The sequence below is a fragment of the Odocoileus virginianus genome, chromosome 5 (assembly GCF_023699985.2).
Source record: "Odocoileus virginianus isolate 20LAN1187 ecotype Illinois chromosome 5, Ovbor_1.2, whole genome shotgun sequence".
NCBI classification, from domain to species: domain Eukaryota; kingdom Metazoa; phylum Chordata; class Mammalia; order Artiodactyla; family Cervidae; genus Odocoileus; species Odocoileus virginianus.
In genome coordinates this window covers 80,447,684-80,465,883 of record NC_069678.1, presented here as the reverse complement: position 1 = coordinate 80,465,883, position 18,200 = coordinate 80,447,684, and the positions used below count along the sequence as shown (strand labels likewise).

Here is an 18,200-nt window from a genome sequence, read left to right as displayed (position 1 = left end):
AACTTCTTTGTATCTATTTTATAGTATCATCATCCAAATGTACATCCATAGATACTATAGTCTTGTCCATTTGAAAACATTTGATGTCTTTTTATTTTATTGGAGTGTAGTTGATTTACAATGTTGCATAAGTTTCAGATGTACAGTAAAGTGATTCAGTTACACATATCGTATATTGATTCTTTTCTCATATAGGTTATCACAGAATATTGAGTAGAGTTCCCTGTGCTATGCAGTGAGTCCCTATTGGTTGTCAATCTTATATATAGTAGTGTGTGTATGTTAATCCCAAGCTTCTGATTTATCCCTCCCTCACACATTTCCCCTTTGGCAGCCATACGTTTGCTTTCAATATCTGTAAGTCTGTTTCTGTTTTATAAATAAGTTCACTTGTATCATTTTAAAAAAAAATTAGAGTCCACGTGAGTGATATCATATTTGTCTTTCTCTGACTTACTTCATTTAGTACATTTGATGTCTTTTTAAGTCTCTTAATCTAATCTAAAAGATCTTCATGACCCAGATAATCTAGGTGTGATCACTCACCTAGAGCCAGACATCCTAGAATATGAAGTCAAGTGGGCCTTAGGAAGCATCACTATGAAGAAAGCCAGTGGAGGTGATAGAATTCCAGTTGAGCTATTTCAAATCCTGAAAGATGATGCTGTGAAAGTGCTGCACTCAATATGCCAGCAAATTTGGAAAACTCAGCAGTGGCCACAGGACTGGAAAAGGTCAGTTTTCATTCCAATCCCAAAGAAAGGCAATGCCAAAGAATGCTCAAACTACTGCACAATTGCACTCATCTCACACGCTAGCAAAGTAATGCTCAAAATTCTCCAAGCTAGGCTTCAACAATACATGAACCGTGAACTTCCAAATGTTCCAGCTGGTTTTAGAAAAAGCAGACGAACCAGAGATCAAATTGGCAACATCTGTTGGATCATCAAAAAAGCAAGAGAGGTCCAGAAAAACATCTATTTCTGCTTTATTGACTATGCCAAAGCCTTTGACTGTGTGGATCAAAATAAACTGGAAAATTCTGAAAGAGATGGTAATATCAGACCACCTGGCCTGCCTCCTGAGAAATCTGTATGCAGGTCAGGAAGCAACAGTTAGAACTGGACATGGAAAAACAGACTGGTTCCAAATTGGGAAAGGAGTACGTCAAGGCTGTATATTGTCACCCTGCTTATTTAACTTATATGCAGAGTACATCATGAGAAATGCTTGGCTGGAGGAAGCACAAGCTGGAATCAAGATTGCCAGGAGAAATATCAATAACCTCAGATATGCAGATGACACCACCCTTATGGCAGAAAGCGAAGAACTAAAGAGCCTCTTGATGAAAGTGAAAGAGGAGAGTAAAAAAGTTGGCTTAAAGCTCAACATTCAGAAAACTAAGATCATGGCATCCAGTCCCATCACTTCATGGCAAATAGATGGAGAAACTGTGGAAACAGTGTCAGACTTTATTTTTTTGGGCTCCAAAATCACTGCAGATGGTGACTGCAGCCATGAAGTAAAAAGACGCTGACTCCTTGTAAGAAAAGTTATGACCAACTTAGACAGCATGTTAAAAAGCAGAGACATTACTTTGTCAACAAAGGTCTGTCTAGTCAAAGTATGGTTTTTCCAGTAGTCATGTATGGATGTGAGAGTTGGACTATAAAGAAAGCTGAGCGCCAAAGAATTGATGCTTTTGAACTGTGGTGTTGAAGAAGACTCTTGAGAGTCCCTTAGACTTCAAAGAGATCCAACCAGTCCATCCTAAGGAAATCAGTCCTGGGTGTTCATTGGAAGTACTGATGTTGGAGCTGAAACTCCAATCCTTTGGCCACCTGAGGCAAAGAGCTGATTCATTTGAAAAGACCCTGATGCTGCGAAAGATTGAAGGCAGGAGGAGAAGGGAATGACAGAGGATGACATGGCTGGATGGCATCACCGACTCAATGGACATGAGTTTGAGTAAACTCTGGGAGTTGATGATGGACAGGGAGGCCTGGCGTGCTGCAGTCCATGGGGTCACAAAAAGTCGGACACGACTAAGCGACTGAACTGAACCTAAAGTCCCCCGTTCATCCCTTTTCTTGATTCCTTACAATTTATTTGTTTAACAACCTGGGCCATTTGACATGTAGAGTTTACCACAGTCTGGATTTTGCTGATTTAGATACTCCTAATACAGTTCTGAATGTTCTTGTGTCCTCAATATCTCCTGCAAATTGGTAGCTGACTCCAGAAGCTGAATCAGACTCAGATTTGATCACTTTGGCAGGACTCTTAAGAGGCATATGAATCCTGTCTCTATGATTATGATTTTTTTTCAGGTGTTGATGTTTATTGCCTAAAGCCATTAATTCATTGAGGATTACAAAATGGTGCCAATAATTCTATAATTTTATTTATCCATTGAAATACTTTAAAAAATAGAAACATCCTCTTGTCTACTATTTGATTTCTGAGTGTACAGTTCACATAGGAAAGGTAAAATAAATATTTGATTCTTTTTTGGGGCTGCCCTTGTGGCTCAGCTGGTAAAGAATATGCCTGCAATGCAGGAGACCTGGGTTCGATCCCTGGTTTGGGAAGACCCCCTGGAGAAGGGAAAGGTTACTCACTCCAGTATTCTGGCCTGGAGAACTCCATGGACTGTATAGTCCATGGGGTTGCAAAAAGTTGGACATGACTGAGCAACTTTCACTTTGACTTTTCTTTTTTCACCAGTTTCGAAGATAATGAATTGAATCCTTATCATACTCCAAAGTTGACTACTCTTAAAAATATTATTATAATAAATATATGTATCATTATGAATCTATGCATGCATACTAAGTCACTTCAGTTGTGTCTGAGTCTTGTGACCCTATGGACTGTAGCCTGCTAGGCTCCTCTGTCCATGGGATTTTCTAGGCAAGAATACTGGAGTAGGTTGCCATGCCCTTGTTCAGGGGATCTTCCTGCCCAGAGATTGAACCCAAGTCTCTTAGGTCTCCTACACTGGCAGATGGGTTCTTTACCACTAGCACCACTTAGGAAGTTCTAGGAACCAATAGGTTTTATATATACTTGATGGGTTTCATGTTGTCATATTGAAGTGCACCAACTTTGGCCAGTGGACACTAGGCTGACTTCTTAGTTCTGATGACTCTAGTAATCTTTGACAGCTCTCCTTACTGATTGTTTTGACAAAATATTCCTCAGTTATCTTGTACACTTTTTGCCCCAGACTGGAATCAACCATTTCTCTAAGAAGCCTTCAGTTTTTTAAGTGCGAAGTTATATTTCAAGGACACAGCTAGGCCTTTTCAGTGGACAGAGCTATAGATTCAGTGAATAGACTATATATATATATATATATATATACACACACACATATACATACACACACTAAAATAATTCATGAGTACAGTGATACTTCCAATTCAAATTAAAGATTAAAGAACTTTTACTTAATCTCTTCTCTAGCTCCTTTCTTAAGAATCATAGTTTTCAAGGACATAGGAGGGAATTTCCAGGTGGTCCATTGGTTAGGACTTCACACTGTCACTGCTGAGGGCCTGGGTTCAGTCCCTGCCCAGGAAGCTAAATCCCACAATGTGGTGTGGCCAAAACAAAAAAGACACAGGAGATGACAGATTTAGAATATTCCATAATTACTCCTTTCTTCCATCTCAATCACAACACACCACCACCAATATGATTACTGAAAACATTAAAGAGTATTTTACAAATGCACTTGCCATTCTCCCCCTCATTAAACAACTTTATAATGAATCTACATTGTGAGGGCATATAGTCATGGTATGCTATACTCTTTTCTTCTTAGCCCTTATGTAATTTTAGTTCTACAAGTAATCTTTTTAAAAAAAAAAATATTTGTTTATATGTCTGCATGGGGTCTTAGATGCAGTATGTGGGATCTTATAGTTGCGGCATATGTGATCTAGTTCCTTGATGAGAATTCAAACCTGGGCCCCCTGCACTGGCAGCATGGAATCTTAGCCACTGGATCACCAGGGAAGTCCTGGGAAAGGTATTTAAAGAGAGATGAATTTTCAAGAGTGTGAACATCAGTAGCTTCAACTAATCACGTCTTAAACTTGACCAGTTGATTGGGATCCCCTGGCTTAGATAATAACTGATTTTTCTCTTGAGTCCAGTATAGGGATCTTGTGAGCAGATGCCAATGTATTTTAGTACAGTACAATTTGGTGCTGAAAACAAGATATACAAACATTTGAAAACATAAATACACCTATATGAGATGGAAGTTAAGTTTGGAAAGAATTTCTCAGGAAGACCTAATTTGGGTCTTTGGGTAGGTATGATAGGCCAAGAGGGTAGGAACATCATAAGATATATAAAATGTCCCTTGGAAACAGACAAGAATGGTTGGATTAAAAAAAAAAAAAGCGTGTTGACTTGCTTAATATAGGGGCACCAAATTAAAGACATTTTAATATAGAAGGAAAATCCAGTTTTAGCTGGGATTTACATTTGATAGGAAAGATACTAGGACCACTGTCAATTTTTTAGCACACAGGGTGAGACAAGAGATTTGGGTCAAAGGATTTGAATGCTATTTGCCTGGAATAAAGCTGAGTTTTTCTAATTGGGATTTTTGTTGTTCTTTCACATATCATTTTCTTAGTGTCTTTTAGTTTGTTTTCAAACAGTAGATTGCAGTTTTGATCTGCTTTGTGGCACATCTCTGTGATGTGCTTTCATTGTCTAATGTTATTCTTAAAGTTTTTTGGTAATAACTCTATGTGACATTTGACCTTGAGACTTTCCTATTGTTCATTTTCTGTGAAATTAGTTTTCTTGAACTTAAAGAATAAGTCAGGATTCAGAAAAGCTTTTATAACATCAGAGAACTCCTTCTTCTGTTATTTTGTCTGATTTGTTTCCTGGGATTTCCTGGCTCTAGATTGGTATCCATCTTCAATTTATTCATCTCTGATGTCCCTATCCCACTATATTTTTATTCCACTCCTAGCAGTTTCTCCAGGTGTGTTGGTTATGACAATTCATAGGTGTCTGACCTGCTCCAGCCACTTAGTCCTTCTCATTGTGGGTCCCTTGCACTCAGCTGATATTTATAAATTTTAAAAATATTTTTATTTGGCTACACCAGGTCTTAGTTGTGGCACGCGGGATCTAGTTCCCTGACCGAGGGTTTAATCTGGGCCCCCTGCATTGGGAGCACGGAGTCTTAGCCACTGGACCACCAGGGAAGTCCCTTCACCTGCTATTTTAGACTGCAGATCCCTCCTAAGTTTCATTTACTGTTCTCATTGGCCTTTCCTGAATCCAGTGAGCACCTCTTGACACTTTAGGGATTCTATTATTTTTATTCTCTCAGATACCATCCCTTTGGTTCCTTCTTTCTTCTGTACAGATGCTGAACCCATATAGTCTGGTGGCTCTTGGTGGTTTGTCCCCACTTGCTTGTAATTTAGGATCGTGGAGATAAATTGTCACCAAATTTTGTTGTAAATGTTGCCCATGTTCTTAAAAGTTTGAGTCTCCAGTTGCCATGTCAGTTTTTATGTGGGGATCTGAAGAGATTGAAAAATGATGTGCCAGGATTTCCCTGGTGGTACAGCGGCTAGGAGCACACCTGCCAACACAGGGGACCCGGGTTCGATCCCTGGTCTGGGAAGATACCTCATGCCACTGAGCAACATAAGCTCAGGTGCCACAACTACTGAACCTAAGTGCTGCAACTACTGAAGCCCATGCTCCTGGAAACTGTGCTCCACAGCAAGAGAAGCCACCACAATTAGAAGCCTGTGAACCACAACAAAGAATAGTCTCTGCTCACTGCAACTAGAGAAAGCCCAAGCGCAGTAATGAAGACCCAGTGCAGTCAAAAATAGATTAATTAATTAAGAAAAAGAAAACATATGTGCCATCATAATCATCATCTTCCCAGAAGTTCCTTACTTTTTATCCTTTGATGTCTGTAGGATTTGTAGTGACAACTTCTCTTTTGTTCCTATGTATAATCTGTGATGCTCCATTTTATTACTGATTAATAGACTCTTGCTCAGAGTTTATCCATTTTATTAATGTTTTTAAAGCACCAAATTTGGGCCTTATTAATTTTCTCTGTTGTTTGTTTTCTTCTTCATCAAATTTAACTCTAATTTTTATTATTTTTTTCTTCTGATTTGCATTTAATTTGCTTATCTTTCTATAGCTTCTTGGGTGGAAACATATTCTTGATTTTAAGCCTCTATTTTTAAACAAATAAGCTGTACATTTCTAAGCACTGCTTTACTTATTACATCTCATACATTTTTTATATCTTGTGTTTTATTATTATTCAGTTTATTTATTATTCAATTTATTAAAATTGTTTTTTGATTCCCTTTGCTATTTCTTCTTTGGTCCATAAGTCAATTAGAAGTATATTGCTTAACTACCAAAATATTTGCGGCTTTTTAGAAAGTTTATTTTTATACTTCTGCTTTATTGACTATGCTAAAGCCTTTGACTATGTGGATCACAACAAACTGTGGAAAATTCTTAAGGGGATCAGAATACCAGACCACCTTACCTGTCTCCTGAGGAACCTATATGCTGGTCAAGAATTAATAGTTAGAACCAGACATGGAACAATGGACTGGTTCAAAATTGGGACAGGAGTACATCAAGGCTGTGTATTGTCACCCTGCTTATTTAACTTATATGCAGAGTACATCATGTGAAATGCCCAGCTGGATGAATCACAAGCTGGAATCAAGACTGCCAGAAGAAATATCAACAACCTCAGATACGCAAAGGATAACAATCTAATGGCAGAAAGTGAAAAGGAACTTCATCAAAAGAGCCTCTTGATGAAGGTGAAAGAGGTGAGTGAAAAAGCTGGCTTAAAATTCAACATTCAAAAATCTAGGATCATGGCATCTGGTCCCATCATTTCATGGCAAGTAGATGGGGAAAAAGTGGAAACAGTGACAGACTTTATTTTATTGGCCTCCAAAATCACTGTGGACGTGACTGTAGCCACAAAAGTAAAAGTCGCTTGCTCCTTGGAAGAAAAGCTATGACAAACCCAGATAGCATGTTAAAAAGCAGAGACATAACCTTGCCAACAAAGGCCCATCTAGTCAAAGCTGTGTTTTTTTCAGTAGCACATACAGATGTGAGAGTTGGACCATAAAGAAGGCTGAACACTGAAGAATTGATGCTTTCGAACTGTGGCGATGGAGGATACTTGAGAGACCCCTGGACAGAAAGGAGATCAAACCAGTCAATCCTAAAGAAATATCCTGAATATTCGTTGGCAGGATTGATGCTGAAGCTCCACTAGTTTGGCCACCTGATGTGAAGAGTCAACTCATTGGAAAAGACCCTAATGCTGGGAAAGATTGAGGGTAGGAGGAGAAGGGGGCAACAGAGGATGAGATGGTTGGATGGTATCATTGATTCAATGCATATGGGTTTGAGCAAACTGGGAGATCTTGAAAGACAGGGAAGCCTGGTGTGCTGCAGTTCATGGGATCTCAAAGAGTCAGACATGACTTAGCGACTGAACAATAATTAAATTCCAGACAATATATTCTGTATGAATTAAAAATTTATTGAGACTTGTTTTATGGCCCAGAAGATGCCCTATCTAGGTGAATGTTCCATATCTCCTTGAAATTAACAAGCATTCTCCAAGTGTTAGATATAATGTTCTATAAATGTCAATTAGGTTAGGTGGTTGATAGTATTGGTCAAGTCTTCTATCTCCCTGGTGAATTCCTATCCACTTATTCTATCAACAGATGAGACAAATAGAAAACAAATAGCAAATGGCAGTCTTAAGTTCAAACTTATTAATAATTACATTAAATGTAAGTGAATTAAACTGCAATTAAAAAACAGAGACTGTCTAGACTGAATAAAAAAGCAAAATCCAACTATTGCTCTTTACAAGAGATGTAATTAAATACAAAGATAAAAATAAGCTGAAATTAAAAGGTTGGGAAAAATATAGCATGCAAACACTGATCCAAGGAATGTTGGAAATTAATACCAGGCAAAATAAACTTCAAGATAAGGAGTATTGCCAGAGAAAAAGAGGGACATTTTATAATGCTAAAAGGACCAATACATAGAGACTTAAAAATTTTAAATGTTTGCACCTAATAAAAGAGCTTTCAGGTTACATGAATAAAAAAATTGGTAGAACTAAAGGGAAAAAAAGTCTACAATCATAATTGGAGATTTTAACACCTTTCTTTCACTGGTGATAAGACAATCATTGTACTACCTCATATAAAACAGGAATCTTGCAATAGGATAGTCTCATTTTTACCCTCCAGCCTGATCCTTGTGTTACTGTAATCAGGTGTACTTTATATACATAAGTTATAAATTCCAGAATATAGTTTATAATGTTTGTTTCAACATGTTATATGAGTTTTAAAGAGATTAAGAGGAGGAAAAAAAATTTAAGCCAGACTTTTATAATAAACCACAGTATTATTTTCTTGTGGCCACTGTAACAAATTACCAAATTTAGTGTTTATAAAACAATGCAAATTTATCACCAAACTTGGTGGTGTAAAATAATGCAAACTTATTATAGTTTTGGAGGTCAGAAGTCTGAAATGGGTCTCCTTAAGCTAAAGTCAAGGTGCTGGAAGGGTTGCCTTCTTTTCTGGAGGATCTAGGGGAGAATCTGTTTCCTTGCCTTTTCCAGCTTCTAGAGGCCATCTGCTTTCTGAAACTGACTCTTCTGCCTCCCTCCGCTACTTGCAAGGATATTTGTGATTATACTGGGTCACATAATCCAGGATAATCTCCCCATCTCAAGGTCAGCTGATTAGCAAATTTAATTCAGTCTGCAATCTTAACTCTCCTTTGCCATGTAACCTATCACATTCATAGACTCTAGAGTTTAGCTCAGGGACAGCTTTGATGGGCCATTATTCTGCCTACCACACAGACATGTTTATTATTTCTGGTGATCTCCCTTTCTGTGGATTATGTGGTGTCATTTTTCTTTAGTCTGAAGAATTTTGCTTAACATTTCTTGTAGTACAGATCTCATGGTGATGATTCTCTTTATTTATCTGAAATTATCTTTATTTTGCTTTTTAATGAAAATCAACTTTATTGAAGAATAATCTGCATATAGAAAATTAACGCATTTTAAGTTACAATCTGATGGGTTTTGAAAATATATACACTCATGTAATCACTATTACTATTAATACATAGGACATTTTCATCACCTCAAAAATTTATCTCATGCTCCTTTTCAGTCAGTCTCTACTGCCCTGGCCCCAAGCAACCATTGATCTGCTTTGTATCAAGAAACATTAGTATTTTCTGTTTTAGAATTTCATGTAAGTAGGATAACACAACATCTACTTTTTTATGTGTGGCTTTTTTTTTGTTCAGCATCATGTTTTTGAGATTCATACATATTTTACATATCAAAGTTTGTTACTTATTATTACTGAGTAGTTTTCCATTTTATGAATATACCATAATTTGTTGATCCATTCACCTCTTGATGGACAATTGTGTTGTTTCCAGTTTGGAGCTCTTATTCATTAAAATTCTGTGAACATTCATGTACAAGCTCTTCTGTGAACATTTGTTTCTCAAATAAATACCTCTCTTGGATAAATACAAGAGCGGAATGAATGGGTCATAAGGCAAGTAAAACTTTATAAAAGAAACACTAACTCTTTTCTGAAAATGCTTTTACCATTTTATACTCCAACCAGTAATGTATATGAATGCCGGTTGCTCTGCATCCTTAGTCAATTAGTTCAGTCGCTCAGTCGTGTCCAGCTCTTTGCAACCCCATGGACTGCAGCATTCCAGGCTTCCCTGTCCATCACCAACTCCTAGAGCTTGCTCAAACTCAAGTCCATTGAGTTGGTGATGCCATCCAACCATCTCATCCTCTGTTGTCCCCTTCTCCTCCTGCCTTCAATCTTTCCCAGCATCAGGGTCTTTTTTAATGAGTCACTTCTTCACATCAGGCAGCCAAAGTACTCGAGTTTCAGCTTCAGCATCAGTCCTTCCAATGAATATTCAGGACTGATTTCCTTTAGGACTGACTGGTTGGATCCCCTTGCAGTCCAAGGGACTCTCAAGAGTCTTCTCCAACACCACAGTTCAAAAGCACTGTGGCACTCAGCTTTCTTTATAGTCCAACTCTCACATCCATACATGACTACTGGAAAAACCATGCTTTGACTAGACAGACATTTGTTGGCAAAGTAATGTCTCTGCTTTTTAATATGCTGTCTAGATGGGTCGTAGCTTCTCTTCCGAGAGCAAGCATCTTTCAGTTTCACGGGGTAGTCACCATCTGCAGTGGTTTTGGAGCACAAAAAAACAAACAGGATGGGTCAAGGTGGAGAGTTTTGACAAAACGTGGTCCACTGGAGAAGGGAATGGCAAACCACTTCAGTATTCTTGCCTTGAGAACCCCATGAACAGTATGAAAAGGCTCTACATCCTCACCAACACTTTAATATAGTGTCACTCTTTTTAATTGTAGCTATTTTAGTAGCTATGTAGTGGAGTGGCATTTTATTTGTACATATTTTTCTTTATGTCTTTGAAACTATTAATAACAGGTGCATTAAAATTCTTGTCTGCTAATTTTAACATCTGTGTCATCATAAGGTAGGATTTTATGACGGACTTTTGAGGAACATTTCCTGTTTCTTGCCCACAATTTTTTGTTAGATACTGGATATTAAGAATGATATGGGACTTCCCTGGTGGTCCAGTGGTTAAGAATCCACCTGCCAACACAAGGGACATGGGTTTGATTCCTGGTTAGAGAAGATTCCACATGCTGCAGGGCAACTAAGCCCATGGGCCACAACTACTAAGCCAGCATTGGAGAGCCCATGATGTGCAACAAGAGAAGCTACCACAATGAGAAGCCTGCAAACCACAACTTGGGAGTAGACCCCGTTTGCTGCAACTAGAGAAGGCCCGTGTGCAGCAATAAAGACTCAGCATAGCCAAAAATAAAAAATTAATTAATTTTTAAAAAATATACTTTAAGAAATCAGTTAATGTAACCTATCATATTAGTAGGCTAAAGAAGCAAAATTACATGATCACGTCAATTGATACAGAAAAAAGCTTTTAACAAAATACAACTGTTCATGATAAAACTTCCCAGAAAAATGGGGAGCTCCTCAATTTGTTAAAGAACATCAACAAAAAACCTATGGCTAAAAAAAAAAAAAACAACCTATAGCTAACATTACACATAATGGTGGACAATATTTTCCCCCCATGATACGGAACAAGACAGAATGTCTTCTTTTATCACTCTTGTTCAACATTTTATGGGAAGTTCTAGTCAGTGCAATAAAGCAGAAAAAGTAAATAAAAGGCATATACATTAGAAAGAGAAATAAAAGTGTCCCTATATGCAGATGACATGATTGCCTATATGGAAAATTCCAAGGAACCTACCAAAAAGCCTCTTAGAACTAATAAGTTAGTTCTTTAAGGTCTCAGAATATACACTAAACATACAAAAATCAATTTCAGTTCAATATACTAGCAATGAACATGAGGAAATCAAAAACAAAAACACAATATCACTAATAATCATTAAAAAAAAACTTAGGTGTCAATCTGAAAAAAAAAAAAAAAAGTATAGGATTTGTATACTGAAAACTACCCAAAGCTGATGAATGAAATAAAAGAAATCTAAACAAATGGAGAGACATACTGTGTTCATGGATTAGTAGGTTCAATACAGTAAACATATAGATTCTTTCCAAATTGGTAAATAGGTTTAATGACATTTCTATCCAAATCACAGCAAGTTTTTTGTAAACACAGACAAGATTATCCTCAAATTTATACAGAAAGGCAAAGAAACTAGAATAGGTAAAACAACTTTGAAAAAGAAAAGAAAGTGGTTCAGTGTATCCAGTTTCAAGACATATACCTACAGTTACCAAGATTGTATAGTAGAACAGAATAGATCAATGGAACAGTATAGAAATCCCAGAAATGCATCCACACAAATACACCCAACTAATTTTTGACAGAAGTACAAAAACAATTCAGTGAAGGAAAGATAGCCTTTTCAACAAGGCCCAAAGGGAGCCACTCCTGCTTGTGGTGACACGGAAATTTAGATAACCTTCACGTCCCTGTAAATACTCTGCTTCAGCAGAAACATACATCTCTATATCCTCAGCCATCCCCAAATGCCAAGCCAGCTCTGGGCTCTATACTTAATTTCTGCTCCTTCTCACTCCAGACAGGTTTGACTATGTTGTCCCAGTCGATCAGGTATTTTCTATTTTTCTCTTCCTGTTTATTATTCTTTATCTGTCTTTTGCTCCATTTAACAGTTTTCTGGATGGCTACTGTCTGATCATGAAGTGTTAAATGAAGTTTGTATCAACTAAATTATCTTCTTTAATCTTTTTTATTTATTTATTTAGGCCATGCGGCATGTGGGATCTTAGTTCTCCAGCCATGGATCAAACCCACGTCCACTGCATTGCAAGGTGGATTCTTAACCACTGGACCACCAGGGAAGTCCCATTTCATCACTTCTTAACATGGTTCTAGAGCAACTGAATATCGATAGGAAATTAGTCTCTCCATTTATATATCATACATTATATAAAAAATTAACTCAAAATGGACTACATATTTGAATGCAAAACATAAAACTCAAAAGTTTTATGAAAAAACTTAAGAGAAAATCTTTGGGATCTAGGGTTAGGTCAAGTGTTCCTTTTTTTTTTTTTAAGATTCTTTTGATGTAGGTCATTTTTAAAGTCTTTATTGAATTTGCTACAACATTGCTTCTGCACTATGCCTTTGCTTCCTAGCCTTGAGGCATGTGGGGTCCCAGCTCCCCAATCAGGGAATGAACCCACACCCCTCACAAAGGAAGGCGAAGTCTCAACCACTGAACCACCAGGGAAGCCCCTCTTCTTACTATTTTTAACCATTTTTGGGGGGGACAGTGCCATGCAGCTTGCAGAATCTTAGTTCCCCTGACTGGGATCAAACCTGGGCTGTGGCTGTGAGGGTGCCAAGTCCTAACCATTGAACCACCAAGGAGTTCCCAGGTCAAGTGTTCTTAGAGTTGACATCAAAATCATGATCCATAAAAGGGAAAAACTGATAAACTGTACGTCATCAAAATTAAGGAGGCTTGTTTGGTGAAAGACTTTGTTAAGAGGATGAAAAAATAAGCTACAGAATGAACAAAAATATTGGCAAACCACATATCTGACAAACAACTACTATTTAGAATACATAAAGCATGTTCAAAACAGCTGTAAAAAACAATCTGATTAGAAAGTGGACAAAAGATATTGAAGAGACATTTCACTAAGAAATACAGATGTCAAACAAGTCCATACAAAGATGTTCAATGTCATTAGCAATTAGGGAAATGCAAATTAAAATCACAAGATATTACTTGACACCAGAACAGCTAAGGTAAAAAACAGTGATAACATCAAATTTATGAGAATGTGGAAAAACTGGATCATTCATACATTGCTGGTGGGAATGTGAAATGGTACAGTCATTCTGGAAAACAATTTGTGAGTTTTTTAAAAAGCTAAACATGCAAATACTCTATAACCTAGCAATTGTACCCCTGGGCATTTATCCCAGAGAATAAAGACATGTTCACACAAAAACCTGCAAATGAATGCTTGTAGCAGTTCATAAGAGCCAACACTGGAAACAACCTGGGTGTCCTTAACATGTGACTAGTTAAATATACTGAGGTACATTCACATCACAGAATACTACTCGGCAACAGTAAGAAATATTGATATGATATGCATATACTCAAATATATGCATATATGTGTATACTCAACAATCTAGATAAATCTCTAGAGAATCATGCTGAGTGGAAAAAGTCAATTTTACAAAGTTACTATTATATGATTCCATTAAGATAACACTTTTGAAATGACAAAACTATAGAAATGGAGAATAAATTACTAGTTACCAGGGATTAAAGAAGGGGTAGAAGTGAGAGGGGCAAGTGGCTGGCTATAAAAGGGCAACATGAGGGATTCTCAGGAGGTGATGGAAATGTTCTGTATGGTGACTGCATTATGTCAATATCCTGGTCTTGATGTCATACTATACTTCTGCAACATGTTACCATTAGGGGAATGTGGTAAAGGGTACATAGTATCTCTCAGTATTATTTCTTACAATTGCATATGAATCTGCAATTATCTTTCTTTTTTTTTTTAGCTTTTTTTGGTAATTATCTTTAAATTAAAATACATGATTAAAAAGTCAGTAAGCAAGTATATCCTGTCCCACTTCAGGCAAATAATAATAGTTGTCATCAGAGGCAGATTTACCATAAAGCTAAAGGTAAGCTTCAGGGCCCACCTCCACAGACTCTGGAGTCCTGGAAGTTATTAGGGACTAGAGTGTTCTAATTGAGGAGAAGACAGACTGCAGCAGGAAGGCTTTCTGATAAATTGCCTAGAGGTTTCAGAAGAAAGGGACCTAAATTTCCAAGATTCCATAATTGTTTTTACATTAAAAAAAAAAAAAATATATATATATATATATATCGAGAACCTAATTTTATTTATTTATTTTTTGGCTCTGCTGGGTCTTGGCTGGTCTGTGATCTTTCTCTAGTTGCAGTGAGAGTGGACTACTCTCCAGTTGTGTGTGGGCTTCTCATTGTGGTGGCTTGTTGCAGAGCATGGGCTCTAGAGCACTTGGGCTTCAGTAGTTGCTGCATGTGGGCTCAGTAGGTGCAACTCCAAGGCTGCACAGTGTGGGCTCAGCAGTTGTGAAGGCTGGGCTTAGTTGCTCTGCAGCATATGGGACCTTCCTGGACCAGGGAATGAACCTGTGTCTCCTGCACTGGCAGACAGATTCATTACCAATGAGCCACCAGGGAAGCCCTGAGTACCTAATTTTAATGTGTACCTAACTTTAGAAGGTCTAAACAAGTACTTACAAAAGCTTCAGGCCCCACAAGATTTAGCTCAGCCCCTCCTTACCACAGCATGGTGACTGAAGAGCAATGGTTCTAAATTCAAATCCTGGTTATTCTCAAGGTGTGTAACCTTAGTTTCTCTAAGCAGTTTCTTCATCTGTAAAATAGGGATGACAAATGGAATACTGCCTGCCATTGTTGTTCATTTGGACTGCAGCTCACCAGGCTTTCCTGTCCTTCACTATCTCCTGGAGTTTGCTCAAACTCATGTCTATTGAGATGGTGATGCCATCTAACCATCTCATTCTCTGTCACCCTCTTCTCCTCCTGCCCTCAATCTTTCCCAGCATCAGGGTCTTTTCAAAATATGTCACAGTCATCAGCGATTGGCGACTTGCAGCCACCACAGAAAGTAGTGAGCCCTGGGGGAACTCATAAAGGAAACAAGAAGAATACCTGCCGTCCAGCAGCCATCAGACTGCAGCCATTCTCTAAGGTGAACCCTGAGGAAACACAGGATGTAAAAGCACAGGATGTGAGTGAAAGTTGCTCAGTCTTGTCTGACTCTGTGATCCCATGGATTGTAGTCGCCAGGTGCCTCTGTCCATGGGATTCTCCAGGCAAGAATACTGGAGTGGGCTGCCATTCCCTTCTCCAAGGAATCTTCCCAACCCAGGGATCCAACTCAGGTATCCTGCATTGCAGGCTGATTCTTCACTGTCTGAACCATCAAGGAAGCCCGAAAGCACAGGATACTGGCCCCAGAGAGCTGAGGTGCAGATCAAAGGACTAATTTCACTGAGCCCAGAATCTTGCATCTTCCCATACACAGAAAAGCACTAAATTCCTTAATTTGTGATTTCTGGCTTTCTTCAATTATTTCTACAATAATTTTTAGGGCTTCCCTGGGCTCAGACTGTAAAGACTCCGCCTGCAATGCGGGAGACCCAGGCTCAAATGCTGGGTTGGGAAGATCTCCTGGAGAAAGAAATGGCAACCCACTCCAGTACTCTTGCCTGGGAAATCCCATGGACAGAGGAGACTGGCAGGCTACAGTCCAAGGAGTTGCAGAGAGTAGGACACGACTGAATGACTAACACTTTCACTTTAGATGTTTCTGACTACTTGCTCTGTGTTGCAAAACTTCTATATATGGAAGTTCCCCCTTGCCTCCTCTGAGCAGTTCTCTTAGGGTTACTTGAGATTCTGCTTCCTGGGCTTGATGTCCTAAAAATTTCCACCAAACAAAACTTAACTCTCAACTTTAGGTTGTGAGCAATTTTTTTAGTGTACAGGGACAATAATAAACCTGCCTCACAGTTGTGAGCATTCAGTTCAGTTCAGTCGCTCAGTTGTGTCTGACTCTTTGCGATCCCACGGACTGCAGCATGCCAGGCCTCCCTGTCCATCACCAACTCCCAGAGCCTACCCAAACTCATGTCCACTGGGTCAGTGATGACATCCAACCATCGCATCCTCTGTCGTCCCCTTCTCCTTCTGCCTTCAATCTTTCCTAGCATCAGGGTCTTTTCAAATGAGTCAGTTTTTCACATCAGGTGGCCAAAATATTGGAGTTTCAGCTTCAGCATCAGTCTTTCCAATGAATATTCAGGACTGATTTCCTTTAGGATGGACAGGTTGGATCTCCTTGCAGTCCAAGGAACTCGCAAGAGTCTTCTTCAACACCACAGTTCAAAAGCATCAATTCTTCAGCGCTCAGCTTTCTTTATTAAATGATTATAACTCAGAAACTTAGAGGTACCTGGCAATAAATGCTATGTGTATACCCCTTACTAGTGAGTACCTAGGTTGTGCTTGGCATTATATCGATAAATTTAAGCACATTAATTTATCTAACTCTCAGAATAGCCAAAATACTAATACAGTTTCGTTATGAAGTAATTGACGTTTTAAGAGACTGAGCCTATAGGAAGACTGAGTGTATAGGATTAGGCCTGATTCCAAAGGCACATTGCCGCCAGCACGGTTTTGCCTAGGAAAGGAAGGTAGCTTTCTTCGAGACACCCCAGACCTAAAAATCAAGGCCCCTGGGAGCTTTCACTGCCTAAGCCGACCACGTGGTAGGGAGTCCAGACGGAAAAACTGCCCCCACCCTCGGCGGGTGGGGATGGGGGAAGAGGAGCGACATCTAACTCCGACCTCCTCTCCAGCTCTGTCACATACTAAGACCCCCTTTCCCAGCCTTCTGCACACAGGCGCAAGTCCTTCGTAGCCCCATCTGAAGTAAACCATCACTTCAGTTGCTTCGCAGGCAGCACAACAGCCTCTCCAAAGCTCCAGTGGACCCGAACGCAAGCCCTGGCCCCAAGCACAAAAACCTAGCTGGTCCTCTTGCCCCACCCACCTCGCCCAACCGCTCCCGCCACCGCGGATCCCGCCCTCCCTCCTAAGTCCCACCTCCTCGCTGATCCGTTTAGCCAACCCACCTCTACAGCCCCGGCCTCTCCGCGACCGCAGGGCTAGGCCCGCCCCCATTTTTGAGGCGCGAGCGCCGAACGCATCGAACGCAGCCAATGGGTGGTTCGGTGGCGGCACCGCGGGAGGTTCGATTGACCGGGCCTGGCGGGTCCCGGGAGTCCTGGCGGCTGTTAACGCGCGCTTTGGGTAGAGGAAGGTTAAGCCGCAGTGCTTGGGATTCAGCTCTGCGGCTCGTTCCAGCCTTGCCTGGGATTCCCCTCCCAAGCCCGGGTCTTCTGCGTGTCTTGCCTGGACTCCTGCTCTGCCTCCCTTAGGCCCGCATCCGCACTTCGACCTGGGAAATCCCTTCTCGGGACTCGCCCTCCCCAGGCCTCAGATTTTCACACCCCCCCCCCCCGCCCCCCAACGCTCCGCGCTGCTACCCGCTGCCTTCAGGTCCATCTGGGGCCGTTATCTCGACTCCCCTCTGCCCAGTCTGGCCGTCCCTTCCCCTGTCTCTTCCCCCCATCCTAGACCTCTACCCACTTCTGATTGGGTACTTCCTTTTTGCCCTTCTCTCCCGCCTTGGCTACCTGGAGACCGACACTCTTCATACTTCGGGCCCAAACCTCAGCCCCTGGCTGTATTCCTTCCATCCCTGCTCCTTTAATTAGCCCATGCTCTCAAAAGAGTAGCAGCCCGCTCTTTACTAGGCTGGTTCTACATTCTCAGCTGCTGGGTGCCTTTGACCTTTGCCTAATGGGTACTTGACATTTTATATTCCTGGGTCCAGGATGGTAAGTATGGGCCTATGGGAGACTGTGGCT

General features: G+C 39.9%; 1 protein-coding gene across 2 annotated transcripts in view; it reads left to right on the top strand.

Moving 5' to 3' along the window:
* Positions 1–17,521: 17,521 nt before the first annotated feature.
* Positions 17,522–18,200, top strand: part of RAD54L (RAD54 like) — a 38,924-nt gene continuing 38,245 nt past the window's right edge. The window contains exon 1 of one of the 2 annotated variants that reach the window (XM_020877153.2): positions 17,522–18,170. In XM_020877153.2, coding sequence (XP_020732812.1) covers positions 18,168–18,170 — 3 coding nt within the window. In that variant the 5' untranslated portion in view covers positions 17,522–18,167. The remainder of the gene's footprint in view (positions 18,171–18,200) is intronic. The other variant, XM_020877154.2, reaches the window with a different exon arrangement.